The sequence below is a fragment of the Neovison vison genome, chromosome 11 (genome assembly GCF_020171115.1).
Source record: "Neovison vison isolate M4711 chromosome 11, ASM_NN_V1, whole genome shotgun sequence".
NCBI classification, from domain to species: domain Eukaryota; kingdom Metazoa; phylum Chordata; class Mammalia; order Carnivora; family Mustelidae; genus Neogale; species Neogale vison.
In genome coordinates, this window is record NC_058101.1 from 188,402,613 (window position 1) to 188,424,493 (window position 21,881).

Genomic DNA, 21,881 nt, shown 5'->3' on the forward strand with positions numbered 1-21,881 from the left:
TTTTTTTTTTTTAAATCAAAGCTTTCTGTTCTTCAGCTGGAGGCATCTCATGTTTATGCTCCGAAATTTTTGGCTATTCTTATTTATTCTAAGCTAATTTAAATAGGTTTTTTGAAAGTTGTCCCAAGTTGTCCTTTAAAATAATCACATGTGGATTTAGATGGGAATACCATTCAATTAATATATTAATTCAGGAAGAACTAACATGTATATTTACTTATTCAAATTTTTTATGCTCCTCATTAAAAATTTTTTCCATAATATCAGCACCTTTTGATTATTTATAGAAATAGTATGTGCCTATACATGTCTCCATGTGCATTTACTTTTTATTGCTAAAGGATCTTTTTTCCATTTTTCCTGCTACATCAAAAAGCTGTTGATTTTTTTTATAGTATTGATTTTGTAAGCAGCTTATCAGATTTATTTACATAGTTTTTAGACAATAACACTATATACCAAAGTGAAATTTTCTAACATCTTCATTAAGATTAATGAGAAAAGTTGGTCCTTTTGTGTTGAGAAAAAACGAATCTGAAGCCACAGTTTTGAGTATAATCTATTTCTCCCATAACTTATCATTAATTTTTTTTTATCCCTTTGGGTAGGCTTACCTTAGCTTTATAATAATTCCCAGCTACTGTAGATAATTAACATAAAGGTCACTTTCTCTACAGAGTTGTGCTAAAAGAACCCAAGTTGTAATTATAGCAGAAAGCATATTCTCATGCTTTGTGTTTTAACTACGCCTACTTGGCATTTTCTCTTCCTGACTAGTTAAGGGCCCTGCCTTATTGATACTTATTATATCTTATAAAATACAATAACTTGTGTTTTAAGCTATATATATTAATACGTAGTGTCTGTATTCCAGATTGGCGTCCTTGTCCAGTGAAAATCCCCACGGCCTCTAGTCCTGGCAAGTGCACTTGCCTCCTAAGCTTTTCTCCGATTTCAAACTCCATTTCAGACTCTTCCCTGCTGGCCTTTGGTCAGTTATGCACACTACCTGCCCCCCAAACAAACCCTGGAGCAAAAGCCAAAAAAAGCTGCAGTTAAGGGCTGAAGTTCTTAGCCTGGCATTTCATGCCATCCTGAACGGTAACGATCTACCAATCCAGTCTCCTCGCTCTTTTCCTTCCCCGTGATGCCTGCACACCTAGTAAGCCACACAAACCACAGTCCTATTAAAAACATTTTAATGAGCCGTGCCTGGGTGGCTCAGTGGGTTAGAGCCTCTGCCTTCTGCTCGGGTCATGATCCCAGGGTCCTGGGATCAAGCCCTGCATTGGGCCCTCTGCTCAGCGGGGAGCCTGCTTCCTCCTCTCTCTCTGACTATTTGCGATCTCTGTCAAATAAATAAATAAAATCTTTAAAAATTTAATGAGCGCCTATGGATTCTCTAGTATTCATGATTATTACTGAAAACCTTTGGGAGCGATTTCTGTACAAAATGTCAGGTGTTTCTAGCACCCTATACATTAGTGCTTTGCAATTACCTTACTTTGCAGTTACCTTTCCTATGTAGGCAAGTAAATACTTGTGCAACATCACCCCTCCTGGGAATCCGTTGTCTAGATTTTTATGAAGATCTGTGTCTTCAAATATAGGTAAAATAGTAGCTAAGGTTTTGTGGGGAGGGGGGTTGTTGTTTGTTCTGTGATTTTGGTTTTTTTTTTTTTTTTGTCAGCTCCTTAACACTTCTTCAGAACACTTTAATTTCATCAAATGTAAAGAACAGCTCATTTTGTTCAATGTGGGAAAAATCTCATGAAAAACATATTAAGGCTGAATTTCTCCTGGGCTGGTTAAGAGTTCAGAGAGAGGAACTTGCTTTGACCAGCAGATGTTTCTGTGTCCTGGGAAACTGCTCTCATTACTTTGAAGGCCTTTTGCAGGCTGGTGGGACTCCCCTTCTTTCCCAGCCTGCCCTTTAGCAGTGGAGCAGGCCAGGCTGGAGCTGAGAGAGGGCGCTACCTACCTGTGAATGCCTGGGGAGCTTTCTCTTGGACAATGAATCCTTTAACATAAGTGTCAGAACAAAGGCATACCCTTTAGGAGTTCATCCTTCAACTTTAATTTCCAGTCCTAGGAACACACCATTATGGTCTCATGAAGAACTTTCTGGTAGCAGAGGGACCCTTTTCATCATAACCGTATAAAAGCATCACTTAACCCGTTGATTTCTGTGTTGTTTTTTTCCTTAGTAAAATTAAAAGGACTGAAGAATACCTCATGTTTACAAAGGGACAGGAATAAAAATGATTAGAATCTACTTACCTTAATTGTTGATCCAGTTTATCCTTTCTTGGTTTCTTTATCTGTTTTGAACATCTTTCTTGGTTTCTGTATCTGTTTTGAACATCTTTATCTGATTAAATACTTGACTCCACTGACTTTAATAATATCTATTAGTGTTTTAATGTTTTATATTAGCTTTTATGATAAAATATGCTTATTATAAAGTGTGAAGAGAAAAAAGCATATGAAAGGTGGGAAGAAAAATTATCCATTTCTGCCTTTTCCCCTTATTTTTCCTCTAAGTCCCCGTGTGTTGTATTTCCTAACAGCCTCATAAAGTTCTGGTATATCTCCTAGAATTTTTCAGTATGTAGGTAAGTCTGAGTTTAAAAAGCAGGGTAATATGAATATCCTTTTCCCACATAATAAATCATTTTATTAGATTTTTAGTTTTACAAGGCATTCCTTATTGATAATCTGTTGTTAAGTATAGAACATTTGACCGAATTTTCCAAGGTGGGTATCCGAGTACCTTGCTTGTTCATGAGGCCATGCTTCAAACTCAGTAGACTCTCTGTGTTACTATCTAAGGCTAAGTGCAAATGCTAGTCCTTCCATGTCTTCCCTAGACAAAAGATGGTAATAATTACAGGGTCAGAACAAATCTGTTGTCTCTCTGTAAGATTATGCTAACAGCATAAGCTTAAAATAAACCACTGAGGCGTAATGTATCTTCAGGTAGGTCTTCAATCTTGATGGTTTACATCTGGGATCAGTTACATGCTGTGAAGCGAATGTGGTCCTATAAGGATTTCCTTGTTTAAGAATTTGGTTCTCAGGTTACTCAGTCTCTCAGCCCAATGTTGCTATGTCTTACTTTTCATATTGGTTATGATGTGTATGTTTTACTGCTTCTTTGTATGAAGTCCCAATTATGGGTACTTGAGGTCAACTTTGCTCTTCAGTTAAACATGAGGACTGTTGGTGAAACTGTGGAACACATTGGTAGCCCACTTCTAGAAAGAGGATCTCAGGTGGCCTCCAGCCTGGTTCTCCCTTCCTTCACCTTCTGCCTTTATCCTGCAGCCCCAGAGAGGGAATGCTGGGCTGGTGGTAGGTTGCCTGCCTTCCTGGCATCTCTGGCACTGCTGAGGTATGTGACTGGAGGAAGCCATTTTACCACCCAAGTAACTCTCTCATCTGTGCTCTGGGAATAGTAATGGCGGTGTACTGTTAGGATTATTCTGAGTTTCAGAGGCTTTGTTCCGGGCCCTCAATGCCCAGGAGTCAGACTAATGGCCGAATGGGGAAGACTTTTGCTAGGACTGCCAGTTGCCAATTGATGGGAGGGACAGCGAGTCTTGGGAATGGGGTAGGACAGGTCAGAGCAATCACAGGCTGGCAGGGCAACCTTGCTTCCGGTGTGCGGCTGCGTGTTGGAATCAGAGAGGCTACAGGTCTGTAGTAATTCTGAGGCACACTGAGAAATGTCTGTAAACCCATGATGCTGTCAGAAACAATGCTATGAAACATCCCTTTCTGAGAAACAAATTGAGTTTCCAAACTTGTTTAGCTTTCACTACCTTAGCTATAGCCCAGAAATACTCCTCTGTAACTTGCTCCACCTTGCTCATTGTTTCCGATGATGATAGAGACTTCCATGTTTTTGCTGTCAAGGGGCCATAATTTAGTAACTGTATATTCTAAAAGATCAGTTTTTTCTGTACCTCCAAAAGCAAGTAAAACTGGTAGTTAAATATAAGTCTAAAAATCAAGTGAATATTTGATTATCTATTACTTGCTAATTACTATAAGGACTATAAAGAAAAATGTCTCCTTTTATCTAGTTAATAGACTATTTGAAGAGTCCCATTAATATTAACAAAGGACAAATAAGCTTGTAAAAATTAAGTGTTTAATGCTTCGGTGTAGATGAGAGAAGGCATTATCGAAATGTATTTACTCCTGACCTATGAAAAAAAATTTTAATAGCTGTTACTATCATCTGTATAATTCTACATTAACTTTTTCCCCACCTTCATTGAGGTCTAATATGACATTCGAAGTGTAAAGACATTTAAAGTGGTGATTTGATGATACATGTTATAGAATGATTTTTGTTATGGAGTTCATTAATATATCCCTCACCTCACAGATTTCTCTTTTCTTTGTTGAGGATATTTAAGTCCAACTCTTAGCAAATTCCAATGATCTACTAGTCTTATCAACCACAGTCACCATTTTACATTAGTTCCCCAGACCTTATTCTTACAGCTGAAAGTTTGTCGCTTCCCCCTAACAACTTATTTCCTGAACTTTCCTCGTGGACTTACAGTAAAAATTCATTCCACAAATATTTATTAAATCTCACTTCATGCCATACCCTTGGCTAAGTCCTGAGGGACAGCATGGAATCAGGTCCTCTTCCTGTTCTCAGGAACCGGAGAGAGTAGTCCAAGAGCTCAACTGAAACAGGTGCTGTTGTGAAAGCAGGTGTGGATGTGGTAAAGGGAGGCATGGCCCATGGCACACAGGGAAGGTGCCCTGGCAGGATTGGTTTACAAAGAAGTTCTGATTCTCAACAGTGCTTCTCCTGCTTGGGTGTATTCAGATCACCAGGAGATTTTGTTAAAGTGGAGGTTGTGATTCAGTAGATCTAGGGTAGGGGCTACAAATGAGTGGCAAGGATTTGAAACAACTGTCGCTTTGTATTCACCAGGCAAGATAGGGGATTGGATGGAAAGGCTAGTTCATTCACAAAGATGAACATAAGCAGAAGAATAGAGTAAAAAGGCCTGGAAAAATGAAAATAAGCAGTGTGTATGTGTGTGTGAATGTATGTGTAGGGATGAGAGCATGGCAAAGCATAATGGAGAAGAGGTTGACCGGAATCAATCCTAGGACTGTCATTTACAGCTTTAAAATTAACTATTAAAGGGATTAAAAATACGATCATCCTAGCTCGGGAATCATAAATTTTAGACTGGGTCATAACCTTTTTTTTTTTTTTTGGGGGTCATGTTCAGAAGATCAACGTGATGGACTTGGAAAGGGTTGCAAGGACAGTGTTTTAGGAGTCTAATATAGTTGTTGAGGCAAAGTAGAAGGGGATGAATGAGGATTTGTAGGATTTAGATTGAGCGGAAGAAGACCTCTTTGAAAAGAAACAATGTGCCTCATGAATTAGCATAGTACTTCTTGGTGGGAGAGAGGAAACTAGCTTGATTGGAGCCGAACACCCAGCAGCGTAAAAGAACAGCCTGTGAAATGAGCAACGGGGAAACCTCACTGAAATGAAACTGGAAGGCTGGGCAGGGGGCGCTCTCCTTCCCGAACCACCGCTCTGTCCGGAGCGGAGCCAACGAAAAGACTAACTTGCGACCAGATACTGCGTGATTAACCCAGCAGGCGGAAGGAACGCTTCCTTCTCCCCGCCTCCTACAGCAATCCAGCCAATCAGACGCCGTCACAGCGCAGCCAATGAGAAGCCACTGTCCTTTTCAGCGCCCAGTTTGCTGGGGTGGGCTTTTATTCGTATCAGCCTTACCAGCTTACCGCTGTCTTCGCCTCTGTTGCACGTATTTGCATATGGCTTCGCCAAGGCTTGCTATTATTCTCTGCTACTCCTAAATAAACTCCTCTTTTAGTAGTAAACATAACCAGAAGTTTGATGTTTACAGTTAACAGGTACAAAGATAAAGCTGGAGATGGGTAGCACTTTAAAGTGGATGACTTTCAGTGCCAGATCTAAGGAGTTTAACCTCATTTTTCTTATGAAAGTTTTATGAGCAAAATCACTGAACTCCTACAAAGCCTTGAGCCTTGCTTTCCAGAAATATCACTTCACTCAATTAAGGGGCCATTAGGAATATAGGGCACCATCGTTTTCATGTAAGTTCCTTTTCAGCTCTTCCTATTTTTCAGTGGTGTAATACCCTTAGCACTGAGAGTCTTCATGTTAGATTATATAGCGTTATGTGGGGAAGGAAGGACAGACCATTTCAATGTTTTGAGGCTTGGAAAAAGGAAAAATGAATTTATGATTAGCTTAAGGGAGGAGGGTATGGAAGTGTGGAAATTGAAACATTCAACAAAGAATTTAGAATGGGAGTGGCATTGGTATTCAGAAAAAGGATAAGGCTGCAAGTGAGAATTTGGGATTCATCCAGATGGGCAAGGGTTAGAGTGAAATAAGTGAAGATTCTGCAGGAGAGATGGGTGTGAAGAAAGTTGTAAGGATTGAATTTAGGAAATGCCCATAATCAGGTAGCAGGAATGAGCATCGGGATTGTATGATTTCAAATGTGCCAGAGAGCATGAAGCATACATATTTCATTGCTAAATGGAAACACTTACTCTGCAAGAAAGAGAAGTTAAGTTTGGCAAGTAAGGAGCCAAAATGAAGAGATTAAAAAAAAAAATAATCCAGCGCCACCTGGTGGTAGGCGTTAGGCATTTTAAAAATGAATTTAATTGAATTTTTCATTCTTATTTTGGTTTTTAAATTATCATCTGTTTTTTATATGGTAGCTCAGTGTATGAGTGGACTAGTTTGTTTTTTAATCAACAGTATGAGTGGAAGTCGGAGCTTTGATTTTAAGTTTTCCAGAAACCTCTGTCACATGGTTTTTTTGATCTCTTGTCACACAAGACCTGAGCTAATTACTCCAGTTTACAGGGTTACAGCTACCCTTCACATGTCCTGATGGTCTCATCATCGCCTTTGCTCTTCTGCCTCCAAGTCATCAAAAATAAAGAAAACACGTCTATCTGAAAATTGCATGATGCTGAATATTCAGTTTGTGTTTTAACTCAGTATTTAGTGCAGGAAATGAAGTTTATAAGCTTCAACCTTTCAAAATGAAGTAGAAATTTTTTTTTCTTTTCTTTTCTTTAACCCCAAGGAAAACCTACATCCTTGAAAAATGCACAGCCGTCTCGGGTGAATTTGCCTAGACCACTTCCTAAATCCAAAGCATCTTTGAAAAGTTCTGCACTGAGGAGGACAGGAAGCACCTCCTCTATTACCAGCACCCACAGTGATCTGAGCACTTACAGCAATAATTGTAAGTCGGTCTTCTGTCACTGGGATCGTTGCAGCCATGGTTATAAGAAAAGTACTGTGCTCAAATAATTGTTAGAATTTTGATTTTGTGATTTAGGGGAAAATAGGAATGCTGCTTCTCCCATGGACTTTCTCAAAAAGTTTGGCAGGAAAAGCAAATGCTTCAAATGATGTTCTCTTTTGATGAACATGCTGTGAAATACTGAAATATTTATGTGTTGAAGGTACCCAGTATTTTGTTGCATGGAGAATTCTAAAGTGTATCATTTGAAACAATGGTGGGTTTTGGTTTATTTAAGGAAGGAAAGCAATCTGGGGGCTGTTGGAACCCAGGTGGAAATCAGAATAGAACTTCTGTGTGATTTGCTTTATAAAAGACTGTATTTTTTATAATCTTGTATTTGGATGCTAGAGTCAGGGGAATTTGACTAGTATAACTTCAAGCCCAATTTTAAGTAGTTTAAACTCAATATTTCTAAAGTTTTCAGTTAAGGTAAATTCTGTTTTCTGTATATAAAATGGGTGAATTCACTGAGCTATCTTTTTCATTTGAAAGATATATTTGGTCCTAATATTTATTTGTTTATTTCTTTTCTAAATTCCCTCACACGATAATGAACAGATTTATTAATTTGCACAGCTGTGGAGTGTCTCCTGTGTGTAGGCACCATGATAGACACTGAGAGGAATATGGAATGTAAAAGAAATGGTCCTTATCTAAAAGGTAGTTGCAGAAGATATTTACCTGGGTAACTAGAATACCAGATAAAATAAGATTATTAAGCATGAGGTGGAGAGGAAGGCAGTTCTCTCTGCTTTCAGGAGGGATCAATTAGTTTCTTGTGTGGGAACAAGGACAAAGTGGGGTACTAGTTATTGAACCGTTTGGCATGGGGGCCTTTTCGCTCAGGAGCGCTGTTAAAAGGTTGCCAGACATTCCTTTCTTCTTTCTTTCTTTTTTTTTTTTTTTTCTTTCTCAAGTAACTTCTGCCACTGCCTTGATTGTATATATGAGGTGAAGGAGTGAGGCTCAGAGAGGTTGTTGCTGGCCCAAGGGCACTCAGCAGCATGGGACAGAATTGAGAATGTGCATGTGTGGAGGAGAAGGCATTGAACTAGTGGCTGAATTAATGAGCCCATTTCCGCGAGGTCCCTTAGCAGCGATAGCTTGTCTCCTGTGATAGTGAGTAGCTGTGTCCTGGAACTCCGGGACTATTAAAATGTGCTCCTTAAAACTAAAAAGACTTATTATCCATGTATTGTTTCACTCTTGGAGTTGTGGCTAAATAGGAAAGGTTTGCATGGAGCCAGGAAAGCTCTCTGAGTTGGAAAAGGGAATTCACCCGTGTATTATTTTAAGGTTCTTTCCCTTGCAGCTTTCTCTGTTGGTGTGAGTTTTAAAAACAAACCGACAAAGAATCACCAGCAGGCTCTCAGAGAGCCGGGTAGCAACGGAACGGGTGGCTTCTGGAAGCAGGCACGTTCTGGAGAGCCGCTCTCCAGCCTTTTCCATTGCCAGCCATGTTGACTTGGCCACCGTTTCAGGACTGGGTCAGACTCTCCTAAGGAGGTTGTAAAATGCTTTTGTCCGTTCCTTTTTGTCCTGTCACAAAGGAGTTTACCGTACACCCACAGAGCCTGTCCAGCGCTGGTGTCCCTGTTACAGATTAAGCATTTCAATCAATGAGTCTTTTCTTAGTTTGATTTGCTAGGGGGGTTAATCTGTTTTGTGTAGTGCCTTGGAGCTTACAGATTTTCCCCCCCTCCATTCTAATTCACTAAGAGCAAGCAGGAGGGATAGGAGAGTGAACATGGCTGCAGTGTTTCCTGCTTAAGATTGCTTGGATCTTTTTAAATGACTGTACCAGGAGGATTTCGCAGTTGTACAGAGACGGATATTTCTTCAAAAATATTTATCAATTCTACACTCACCCCACCGGCTGGTTCAGAGAAGCACTATGATGCTACCTTATTGACTCTGCTGGTCCTGGGATCCTACAGCCTTTGTATAGTTCCTTTGTTAGCCACGCTTACTGGGAAAAGAAGTAGGTCGACTATTTCTGGTTTGATTCTTTTCTTTGTAAGCATGCTTAAATTTTACTCAATAAATTGATTTAGTACCTCTTGATTGTTATTTTGGTAATTCGTAATTTGTTGATTGTAGTATTGGCGCGTTTACGTTTAAGTTGTGAATGGTTCTGAATAGAATCAGATTTGTTCTGTGTTTTCTGTGTTTTCAGGCTTACTATAATTCAGTAGCATTGTCGAGGTGCTGAGTACATGAAATTACCTTATTACTAAAGACTATTTGGTCTCATTTCTCCTTCAATAAGCTGTAGTTTTGTGAATGTAGTTCCTACTTATATGAGGATAGAAAAATATTTTCCTAGAATTAAAATATCACTTCTTTGATTATTCTGCTCATTATATGCAAATATATTAAAGATGTGTAACTTTGAAAGATTACCTTAAAACATGAAAAAAATCATTTTGAACTGATTTTTTTTCCTTTTTCTGATAATGACAGGTCATGTGAGAAAATAATCTTTTGATCACCGTTTTGATTCAGACTGAGTTAAGCATTTAAACCCCTCTCAAGAATGTGTTCTCGCTTGGCTGCTCATTTCTTTGTGATGTGATATTGTTAGTGGCATCATTTAAGAACTTTTGAGGTCCATAGTGCTGTTGTAAAATTAGCAGCTGGTCCTTGGTACTTTGGAATCCTATAGAAATAACGTTACCGAGTTAAAAGACCAATGACTAAATTAAGAAATATAAGACAATCCATTTTTCTTGTTTGGAGGTTTTAGCAGGTTCTTTCTGTGTATTCTTGTATACGTAGAAAATTTAGAAGTTAAGATAGTGATTTTTCTTTTGGATATTAGCCTAAAACATTACATAGTAGCTTCTAGATCAAGTGCACTCATGTATAGAGTTGAAACATTCTTAAGCTTTCCCAGACGCCCCTAAAGTCCAATTTTTAAGAATTGAAGGTTTGAGGGCCATTGTGTATGTGTGAGAAGGAAGCCTTTAGTGAGTGTATAAATATGCCCCTTTACCAAATGTGAAATCCAAGTCTTTCTTCTTTTCCCAGTTAGCCCCCCCCCCACACACGTTTGTTTGTTTTTAGAGACAGGTGGTGAAAGGGGAAATGCACACTAACACTGTTCGTACTCTTCTGGAATTTAGGAGAATCGGAGGGTAGCTACAGAAATGGAGTATTCTTTGCCTTTGCCTTCGTGGCCAGCCCTGGCTCAGCCGGTGTCACACATAGAAAAGGGCGTTCACCTCAGACTCATCCCAGGGTTCCTTCCAGCTCATGGGAAGGAGGATGATTTTCCACTCTCTCAGCCTCGGAATCCTCACCTGAAGAACGGGAGGGCAGTATTGTCACCCTAAAAATCCTTGTAGCAAAAATGTTTCTCACCACTTCGATTTCCTTCCCTTCAATAAGATGGTGTTGAAGGGTCTGGAAGGTGGGTGTTCGGGTTGTTGAAGTGATCAGGCTAGTAGAAGGATTCCCCTTACTTACCTGCAGACTGATGGCAAGAGAGTATTGTCTCCCCTGCCTCCACTGGTCAGTTGGTCAGAAGTACCTAGAGTGGATTGTTGAACGGTCTTCAGGCTGCTTCCAGGTTCAGAGGGAGAGTTTGTGTTTGACTAGTGATGTCTGCCACAGGTGAGGAAGGGGACGAGAGGCAGTGGACATACTCTAGCCCTGTATCATGTGCTTAATACTTATGCATATCCAAATAGATGACTAAATAAGAAAATACTGTTATCTAGACGGGCATTAGTTTTGTTTTCATTTTTGCAATGGTTTTCTGGGATACAGAGAGACATTCTTGTTCGCACACTGTTGAGTAACTCTGCTTTTGGAATTTGGAGTGTAGACTTCAGTAGCGACTTGACTTCAAGCCAGGTGGGCACATGATCTGGCACAGTGGATAGCGTTACACAGACTGACCAAGAAAATTCCAGAAATAAGAAGAATGTTGGCTCTGTGTATGTACAGAACTCAATAAACAACAACAACAAATAACCGTTAGTCAGATGCCAGAACGTACTATGAAATGTTAGTTTGCAAATACATCTGAAACAATGAGAAGCCCTTCTGTAGTAAGAAAATAATTTCCTCTGCCTAGGCTTCTCTGAGAATCTCTTCATGTTCTCTTCAGACTCTATTATCTCTCTTACTCACTTTCATTTGAGTCACACTTGGACCATGGGGACATGAAACTAAGGATTCCAGAGAATCTGTCATTCTGACATAATCGAGGCTACTAGAACCAAGGATCACAACAGAATAGGGGCAGTTTTACATTTAAATTGTTATTACAGCTGTTGGGACCTCAGTGACCACATGATGGATATCACTTATTGACTCTTGAGACGAACTGTCGCTCAGGGATCATGGCCCTTGTAGACTGTGCTGAGGAGAATTTCGAGAATGTTGTGGCTTCAGTGGGTCTATAATAGGAAAGCCTACAGTTCTTCCTTCCTATATCAGGAAAAGCCAGTCCCTTCCTTCTGCATCTCCTTGACTTTCACACCCCACTCACAACACTTCGCTCTGGTCACCAGACGTGTGGCAGTTTCTACCCCAGCAAGCAATTCCTTGGGACACCAGCTGGGTGCTCTTCAGTCCTGACACTGTCTACCGGGGATGGCAGCAGATCCCACAGGTTAAGGGGTCCCTCCTGCAGGACTGGCCCCCACCTCCTTCAGATGCCAGTCACAAATCCAGGTTGTCAACTGTACTTCTCACAACGAGACTTTGGGGCGATTCCAACAACTCCTATCTTGGGTATGATGAATTTGCTAGAGCAGCACACAAAACTGAAGTAAACATTTACTAATAAATGCCCGGTTCTTATAAAAGGGTGTAACCAAGGATACGGAGGACCATCTAGATGGAACTGATGCGTAGGGCAAGGTATGCAGGAGGGGTGAAGAGGGCGCATCCCCTCTGTAGGTGTGCACCAACTCAGAAGCTCTCCTGTCTCCACAGTTGGAGATTTTTATGGAGGCTTCCATAAAAAGGCATGATGGATCCTTACGTTAATTTTTAGCCCTTTTTCCTTCTCAAGAAAATAGAGGGTATAACTGAAAATTCCAAGATTCTAACCATGGCTTGGTCTTTCCAGTGATCATCTCCCATATGGGAACCCACCCAGCATCACCTTTTCAGAACAAAAGATACTCCTGTTGCCAAAGAAATTAGGATTTCGGGAGATCTGTGTTAGGAACTGGGGGCAGAGACCCAATATATATTTTCTATATCTTGCCATATTTGGTCCCTGAGTACCATATTTGTTTAGTGAGAGCCCTGCGAAAGCATATGTACCATTTCCAAACTTGATTTTCAAACCCCCTCATTATACATAGAGAGATGAAGGGGTTCATAACTATGCAGTGGCCAAGTCAGGACCAGAACTCAGAGATCATAGATTCTGTTCCACCACTTGGAATTATTGTAGTTATTATATGTGGAACTTTGGTCACCAAAGTTTGGGTATAATATCTCTGGATAATGGAATATCATTTGGATATAATATCTCTGGCTAATGGAAAATTTAGATACCATCGGGATACCCAATCAGCTGCCATGGTAGGGACTGAAATGAGCAGGATAAATAGTTTCAGGATATCCTGCCTTCTAGAGAAGGACATCCTTCAAGTGGGGTTTAGTAGAAAGCAACGCACCAACAAAGAGTATTTAGTGAACTCAAAGATGTGTAACTGTTGGTCATAGAAGTGTGTGCAGCTCAGCATAGATTGTCCCCACCATTGGTGAACAGGGAAGGAGTGGAGGTGGGAAGTGTGACAGTCGATGACCAGAGAGAGAGAGAGAGAGATTGCACCTGATCAAACTCAAAACTTTATCCTTGTATATGGATTTGGTCCTCCCGTGTTACGAAGTTGATGATAGATCTGGGTCCATTGTTTACGCTGAGCCTAAAGAGTAGCACTTTGTTTCCAGGACAACACCTCCGGTCTTGTGTGACGGATTGCGGAGGGACAGGAGTATTGTGCCTCATGAGAGTTTTTTCTTGTGCTTTAGTGAAAAATCCCTTTAGTCTGTTCTTTGGAAACTGAAGGTCTTTGTTTTTAAAGTGAGAAATGAGAAGTATGAATGAATTTATGATCATACGATTTTATATTAGGTCTATAAATTCCACTCAGTTCAACTTCTCAGAACCTGAGTAGGTGATTTATTTGCTACTGATGAATTAAAAAAAAAAAAAAGTTTCAGGAATGCTAAAATCCCGGTTGTTAGAATACATGGTTAAGACTTTAATACCATCATTGACTACCGTTTGGAATTTTAATTTAGCAAAGGTGAAAATGCTCATTGAAACCCACTTTATATGAAAACCTAAAAGATACGCTCTACAAAATTTGGCCTCTGTTAAGACTGTGAAGTCCTTTCCCACCCATCCTTAAAAAGGTTATGTTGAATTTTATAGCAGTGGTGTCTTCAGTACTGTCATTTACTTTAGCTCCCTGTAATTTTCACCTTCAGAAAGACTACGTCTTTGGGTTCAGAAGAAAGATAATTGGAAAGAAGCATAGGAAATTGACAGAAACCTCTCAGTGGGAGGAAAGACTCTGTTGATCTGACCTCATACGGGAAGTGTTGTATGGGCACAGGAAGAATGAACAGATGGCTCATTGTAGAGTGCCTTGACATAGATCAGGGGAGAATAACAGCATGTCTTTACAGGTTTAACTGTTAACATCTATAAACACTGTTCTGGGAGTTAGGATAGTATAACCGAGTGAAAAACTACTGTCTTTGAATTTAAAACATAGTTATAAATAAGATAGAATCTCACCCTCTTCTAATGTGAGATAAAGATAGGAATCAGCATTGTAATAAGGAAATTTATGATTATGCATTGAATATTAGAATATAACTGGATGCTTAGAACTATGATTTGACCATCACTGGATTTTGTAAAAAATCCAGTCTGGGTTAGTGGCAGGGAAATTAATCTTGGGAACCAGGTACCTCATAGATTTCTCCTCTGGCTCAGTTAGTCTATGGGATTTAAAAAAAAAAATGCTAGTGGTTTATACAGTTAGCAAGAGGACATGGATAAAAAGATTAACTTTTTTTGGGGAAAAAAGGACCAGAAAACTTCCCAGGTATTTTTTTTTTTTTAAGATTTCATTTATTTATTTGACAGAGAGAGCACAAGCAGGGGGAGCACAGAGGGAGGAGAAGCAGGCTCCCCGCTGAGCAGGGAGCCTGCCATAGGGCTCTATCCAGGGGTACAGTGATCATGACCTGAGCTGAAGGCAGCCACTTAACCAAGTGAGGCACCCAGACACTTTTTTTCTTAGATATGGATAGAAAAGGACTAAGTGCTGGGTTTATGCTCTTGAGTGTTGTGTAACATGGTAATCTCTTAGGAAAAGTGACACAGTGATGTTAAAAATCCTTAGAAGCTAAGCTTCTGGACGGTGTGTTTTTTCAAAAATGACTTAATTATAGAGACCGGTGAATTTAGAATGGTGTTTTAAGGAAATACTGATTTTCCTTTTTTTTTTTGTCCCCTTAGGTCATTGTTGCTGATTTTTTTTTTTTTAAATACCACTTAATTAGGTTTGAAACCGTTTGTTTTGATCTTTACATGCTGGTACTATTTTTCAAGCCTTTACTCTGAGATTTTTGACACTACTGAGATTTTATTTTTTTTTTATTATTTTTTAAAGATTTTATTTATTTGAGAGACAGAGAGAGTGAGAGAAAGAATGAGAGGGGAGAAGGTCAGAGGAAGAAGCAGACTCCCTATGGATCTGGGAGCCTGATGTGGGACTTGATCCCGGGACTCCGGATCATGACCTAAGCCGAAGGCAGTTGCTTAACCAACTGAGTCACCCAGGCAGCCCAACACTACTGAGATTTTAAAATGTAGACTCCCCCTGCCTGAAACACTGAAATAAATGATAGTAATGGTGTTACATTCCTAAAGTAGACACAAAGCCCACTTAATTATACCATAGCAGAGGAACACTATTGCCCAGGTTCTCATCATGGATCAAAAATAGATGAAAGTATAACATGAAAGTGCATTCTTATTTGGGGTTCGGACAGCAGGAAACAAGCCTTATTCCTTTCCTTATCCTCTGCCCTTTTCTCTGCACCAAGTACAAATACAAATCTTAACCATTCTGTAGAAGATTTGGTTTCCCTTTATAATCCATTGAGAAGCCAGCCATAAAAGTCAAGAGAAATGCACAATTTTGAAAAAACCTGTATGAATGTGGGCTACACAGTTGCCTCAAGCAACTGAAAGATACTTTGTTTTTATTTGTTTTAATACTTAGTTTTGTGATATTGAAGGGCTTTGGTCATTACTGGGCAAAAGCAAAAATAAGAAGCAAGGCATCTACTTCAGGTTTTGCTCTGATTCTCCATGGTTTCAGACTTTGGTTCTGATAGGAAATTACAACCGGTTGTAAATGATCACTATTATTTTTTAAAGCTTGTTCTTTATTCTGAAGTCTCACTGTCCATTGATGTGTTAAGTTTTTCTTTTGAGTCCTAATGAAGAAACAGAGGCAAAATCAGAGATGAGCAAAATGGCAGGGGCCCTCTCCAAGGTTCATGGGCCAATTACATCTTAAGTGTAGTATTTGTTCACTTAATTTTTCCCACTAACTTTTACCCTGACATGTGCCCTAGGAGATGGTGTAGGTCTACTTCTGTGGCAGTGCCCTTGGCCTAGTTAACTGTAATGGACTCAGAATTTTAGAGCATAGCCTAAGCAAAGTTGACGAGCACCACAGTTTCTCCAAAAGTTGTTGAGTCATTCTTTTACCTGGAAACCACTTGTGTTTTCTTTTCTTTCCAAGAGGATTCCCATGTGAGTAGAGAGGAAAGATTGACGTGCCATGTCAAAGGTGTTTTTCATGATTTAAGTGTTTCATGATTTAATGTTTCTGCTTTAGGACTTAGACATCCTCCTCTGTTCCAGGGAGGATGATGGAGTTCTTTCAGCTGGAGCAGGGGAGGAGAGAACCAGATCTCAGCCTTGGAGCTACCAAGGCATTTGCTCGTTCTTATTCTGACATTAGTAGCACAGCTGCCTGCCTGCATTTATTCTTACTAGATGATTGACACATCGTTCTTGTCCTCCTGGGGATCAATGCTCTTTGTAGCTGCACCTTGGGCAGGCTTATTACATGGTACAGGTGGCTGTGGAATTTATCTTCCACCTTTTATTTGAGATGAAAGCTGAACTGGATGAAATATATCAACTTGGATTATGCCAGGATGTATGGTCATTTGGTTTTTTTGTGTGTGTTTTTTTTGGGGGGAAGGGAATTTTGTTTTTTAGTGTGGTCACTTTGGATGTAGTATTTCCCTTGCATCCCTGAGGACAGGAGCTATATAGACTATCCGTCTTCATATTTCCAAGGTGCAGGAATGGCTGGCACATTGGAGGTGCTTAGTGAGTACTTGTTGATTCGTGAAGGAAGGAATACATTGTGGACAACTGATGCTGTATTTCACTGTAAAATGAGACGTGCTCTTTCTTATTACAGCTGGAAATGCCGCTGTCCTCAAGTATGAGGAAAAACCTCCCAAACCAGCATTTCAGAACGGTTCCTCAGGATCCTTATATTTGAAGCCTTTGGTATCCAGAGCTCATGCACACTTATTAAAAACTCCTCCAAAAGGTATGTTCCTCATTGCAGAGAAAGGCAGAAAGACAAGACTTTTTAAGTCCTTACCTCATAGAAAGTTAGATTTTGGCAGCTAGGTTCATAGAACATCAAACAGTTATTTACAAGAGTATCTCTGAAGAAAGACACATATTGCATTTTTGCAGCAAAGTAGATTTTCTTAGAGACTGTAGGTTCTGTGGTTAAAACTTGATACTTGTGGGCACCTGGGTGGCTCAGTGGGTTAAGCCACTGCCTTCAGCTCAGGTCATGATCTCAGGGTCCTGGGATCGAGTCCAGCATCGGGCTCTCTGCTCAGCAGGGAGCCTGCTTCCTCCTCTCTCTCTCTGCCTGCCTTTCTGCCTACTTGTGATGTCTCTCTGTCAAATAAATAAATAAAATCTTTAAAAAAAAAAAACTTGATACCTGTAAACACAGGTATAAGGTAAAAATAAGTGAAACTATCCTTAGGTAGTGAACTAAAACAATGAGATCGAAATCTATAATTTAATTCCCACTTTTGGTTCCTTCTTTGTATTACTCACTTAGTAACTGCCATGGCTATGAAGAAAACTTTCAGTTTACAAAATACGTGGTATATACTTAGTATGCAATGTTTTCATGCAGCTTTATCCCCAAATCTGAAGTGGATTTTAAGCACAGTAGAAGTTGGATTCGTGCTAAGTGAATTGAAAGACTGCTTCACTGAAAGAATTATGAATGAGAAACTTGAAGTAGACTGTGTGACCCATGTGAGAGGTGGTGTTAGTTTTTTTTAAGAGAAATATTTTATTTACACTACTAGTAGATCTCAGCTACTATAGTACTCTGGGATAGAACCATCTTATCGGATAACAGGAAAAATATCTTCCAGTATTTCAGTTTTAACCGAGTGAAATTGCTTAGTTATAGAGTAAGAAACAATTAATGATTTGGGAAGGCAGAGGGGAAATAAAAATTATGTATCTCCTTTACCCCGATATCTAGGTTAAAATATATCTAATGAATTTTCTTGATTTCTAGTAGTCCTAAAATTAAAGGAAAAATAGCTTGCAAATATATTCTTAATAGACAATTTCAATTAGAAAACAGTTCAGTGAAACAGTGCAGTGGTTTGTATGAGTAAACTGAGAAGGAGGTAAGAGAAGTATTCGGAACTGGACAGATAACATGTTGTCAAATGTAAGTGAGGAATGTCTGCCTAGATGACACCATTTTCAAGCACTCGTTCGACATTCACACAACTGTTTTACCTTACGTTCAAGGGAAATACAGTCAGTAAGTTTTGCTCCTGAGTTGGAGTTCAGAACCCCTTTTTTTGGCCTGTAAGAATTAGCCTTTTGATTTTTTTTTTTTTTTGAAAATTTTATTTATCCATTTGTAGAGAGAATGAGAGAGCCCAGCAGGGGGAGCGGCAGGCAGAGGGAGAGGGAGAAGCAGGCTCCCCACTGAGCAGGGAGCCCGATGCAGGACTCGATCCCAGGACCCTAGCATCATGACCTGAGCCGAAGGCAGATGCCACATTGATTGAGCCACGCAGGTGCCCCTAGCCTCTTGATCTGATAATTCCTCTACTTTTAACAGTGACAGAATGTGGCAGTAGCCACAGTGGAACACGCCCTCATGCCTGCATGTCAGGGAAAACACAGAACCAGACAGGGTCCTCCTTCGTTCCATCAGCTGCGAGCGGCTGTTGTGTTTCCTCCAGTTTTCTCAGGGCGTGGGGTGTACACACTCTTGTGTCTTGCTCTTTATTCTGTGGTGATCACAAGAGTGGCTTCCTTTGCAAAGGCTGTGCTGTAGTCTGTCTTCCAGTTCCATAGTTCGGGACTCTTTCTGACTTCTGCCCTGGCACATAATACCGAGGTGAGCGAACATTTTCGAGCGTGAACATTCATTGCTTCGGATCCCAATAACTTCTAATGGCGTGTCCTTGAAAGAGGAATCACCGGTTAAGCTGTATGAATCTTTCTGAAATTGTTAACACGTTACTCAGTACTTCTCCAAAAAGATGTTAGTCTCTCGTGGAAGCATGAGAGTGTCCGTTGCTGTTCCTCCTTCTCAACGTTTGTGTGTATGAATGTAAAGAACCCTGTGGTACTTGAGGTTAATCACGTAGTGAATATTTATCAACCCTTTCTCTTTCTACACTACTGAAGAGAAAAAAGGCATAAATATTAGCAAAAAGATTCTTCACTGTGCCAGCAGCTTCTTACCTGTCCATGGTCTTAAATAAGTTTCTAATGCATCCGATGACCCATTGCTGGAATGATATCAGTATGTGAATCATTGTTTTGTTTTGTTTTACAGATTTTATTTATTTATTTGTCAGAGAGAGAGACACACAGAGAGAGGGAACACAAGCAGGGGGAGCGGGCGAGGGAGAAGCAGGCTTCCCTCTGAGCAGGGAGCCTGATGTGGAGCTCGATCCCAGGACCCTGGGATCATGACCTGAGTGGAAGGCAGATGTTTAATGAATGAGCCACCCAGGCACCCTGAATCTGCAGTTTTTATTGATGATGATAAAGCCCCAGCATCTACACATCCACCAGTAGCTGACAAGGGATGTCAAACTCTGATACTAATTAACTTGCGGAGAATTGGAACTTCAAGATTCTGCTGATCACTTTATGGAATAGGGAATTCCAGTTTTCCAATATGTCTTGCTGTTGAATTTGCAATCTTTTGTATCACAGGTTTTTTTTTTTAAAACTTTTTTCTTTATTTAAACTCAATTAATTGACATAGAATATATTATTAGTTTCTGAGGTAGACGTCAGCAATTCATTAGTCTTATATAATACCTGCTGCAGGGGCGCCTGGGTGGCTCAGTGGGTTAAAGCTTCTGCCTTCGGCTCAGGTCGTGATCTCAGGGTCCTGGGATCGAGCCCCGCATCGGGCTCTCTGCTCAGCAGGGAGCCTCGTTCCCCCTCTCTCTCTGCCTGCCTCTCTGCCTACTTGTAATCTCTATCAAATAAATAAATAAAATCTTAAAAAAAAAATACCGTGTGCACATTATATCACAGGCCCTCTTTAATGTCTATTACCCTGTTAGCCCATCTCCCAACTTCCTCCACTCCAGCAACCCTCAGTTTCTTTCTTATGAATAAGAGTTTCATATGGTTTGTTTCCCTCTCCAGTTTCATCTTGTTTCACTTTTTTTCTCTCTTCCCGTATGGTCCTCTGACTTGTTTCTTAAATTCCTGTATGACAAAGGTTTTACTTGAGTGGGAATGAATGATTTTCATTTACAATGGCCACACATTTTTTTTCCATTTTATTTTATTTCTTGGCCACACATGTTTTATTCTTATTTGTTTGAAGATTTTATTTATTTATTTGACAGAGAGAGATCACAAGTAGAGAGGCAGGCAGAGAGAGAGGAAGGGAAGCAGGCTCCCTGCTGAGCAGAGAGCCCGATTTGGGACTTGATCCCAGGACCCTGAGATCATGACCTGAGCCGAAGGCAGCGGCTTAACCCACTGAGCCACCCAGGCGCCTGCCACACATGTTTTAAAGGTTTTATTGATTGATTGATTTGATGGAGTGTGAGTGAGCTTCAGGAGGGTCTGTGGGAGAGACAATCTCAAGCAGACTCATGAACTTGGAGCCTGACACAGGGCTGGATCTCACAACTGTGAGATCATGACCTGAGCAGAAACCAAGAATCAGGTGCTTAACCAACTGAGCCACCCAGGGGCTCCTAATGGCCACATATTTTAAGACAATGTAGTCTCTGAGATTCTATAGATAGAATGTGGCAACCATTCTAACTAGTAATTTGCAGATGATGATGCTTTAGAATGACCGTCTCTGGGCAAGTAGAAGCACTCCTACTTTTCTTCTAGTGCCTTATCCTTGTAGCTCTGTAGGTATTACAGCTACTTGTATTTCTCGTCATACTTATTAATGTATAACTGACAAAACTGTAGTATGTTTGGTGATTTGATACACACACTGTGTATCAAATGATTTGATACACACACTGTGTATCAAGTGATTTGATACATACACACTGCAAAAGGAGCCCCTGGTTGTGTCTCATACTGTGTCAGTTTGGAGAAGAAGCTTCAGTAGTTTTTCCTTCCTAGCTGAGTAGCAAGTGAATTGGACTTAATGCCTGGCAGTTTTAGAAATGACAACTAGCGGTTGTCTTTCATAAATACCCTGCCTTTTTTTGTGGCATCAGCAGTGGACTAGCATTAACTGTGTAATATGCATGTAAATTCAGTCCTGTTAACCTTGCACTCCAGCTGTTCTTGACTGAAAATATACTCTCGGGGCGCCTGGGTGGCTCAGTGGGTTAAAGCCTCTGCCTTCGGCTCAGGTCATGATCCCAGGGTCCTGGGATCGAGCCCCGCATTGGGCTCTCTGCTAGTCAGGGAGCCTGCTTCCTCCTTTCTCTGCCTGCCTCTTTGCCTGCTTGTGATCTGTCAAATAAATAAATAAAATCTTAAAAAAAAAAAAATATATATATATATATATATATACACACACACACTCTCATTTTCCTGTCCTGTGTAAATATGTGACCGTGAATTCATATCACCCTTAAACTCTCATCCTAATGTTATTTGGAATATCATTTTATACCTAGAATATACTTGTTAAAGTTGACTGTGTTTCAGTGGTATTTCTTGTCTAGAACCCAAAATTTACGTATTGGATTTTTTTGGAAAATACTCTTGTTTTGGGGTACCTGGGTGGCTCATTGGTTGGGCTTTTGCCTTATGCTCGGGTCATGATCCTGGGGTCCTGGGATCGAGCCCTGTGTCGGGCTCCCTGCTCGGCGGGAGGCCTGCTTCTTCCTCTCCTACTTCCCCTGCTTCTGTTCCTTTTCTCGTTGTGTGTGTGTCTCTCTCTCTGTCAAATAAATAAATAAAATTTTTTTTAAAAA

The 21,881-nt window shown here is 40.2% G+C and overlaps 1 protein-coding gene across 5 annotated transcripts in view; it reads left to right on the forward strand.

The window, feature by feature from the left end:
* Nucleotides 1-21,881, forward strand: part of MTUS1 (microtubule associated scaffold protein 1) — a 168,988-nt gene that overhangs the window by 81,465 nt on the left and 65,642 nt on the right. For 4 of the 5 annotated variants that reach the window (XM_044225500.1, XM_044225496.1, XM_044225497.1 and 1 more), the window contains exons 4-5: nt 7,146-7,307; nt 16,865-16,999. In XM_044225500.1, coding sequence (XP_044081435.1) covers nt 7,146-7,307; nt 16,865-16,999 — 297 coding nt within the window. The remainder of the gene's footprint in view (nt 1-7,145; nt 7,308-16,864; nt 17,000-21,881) is intronic. The other variant, XM_044225501.1, reaches the window with a different exon arrangement.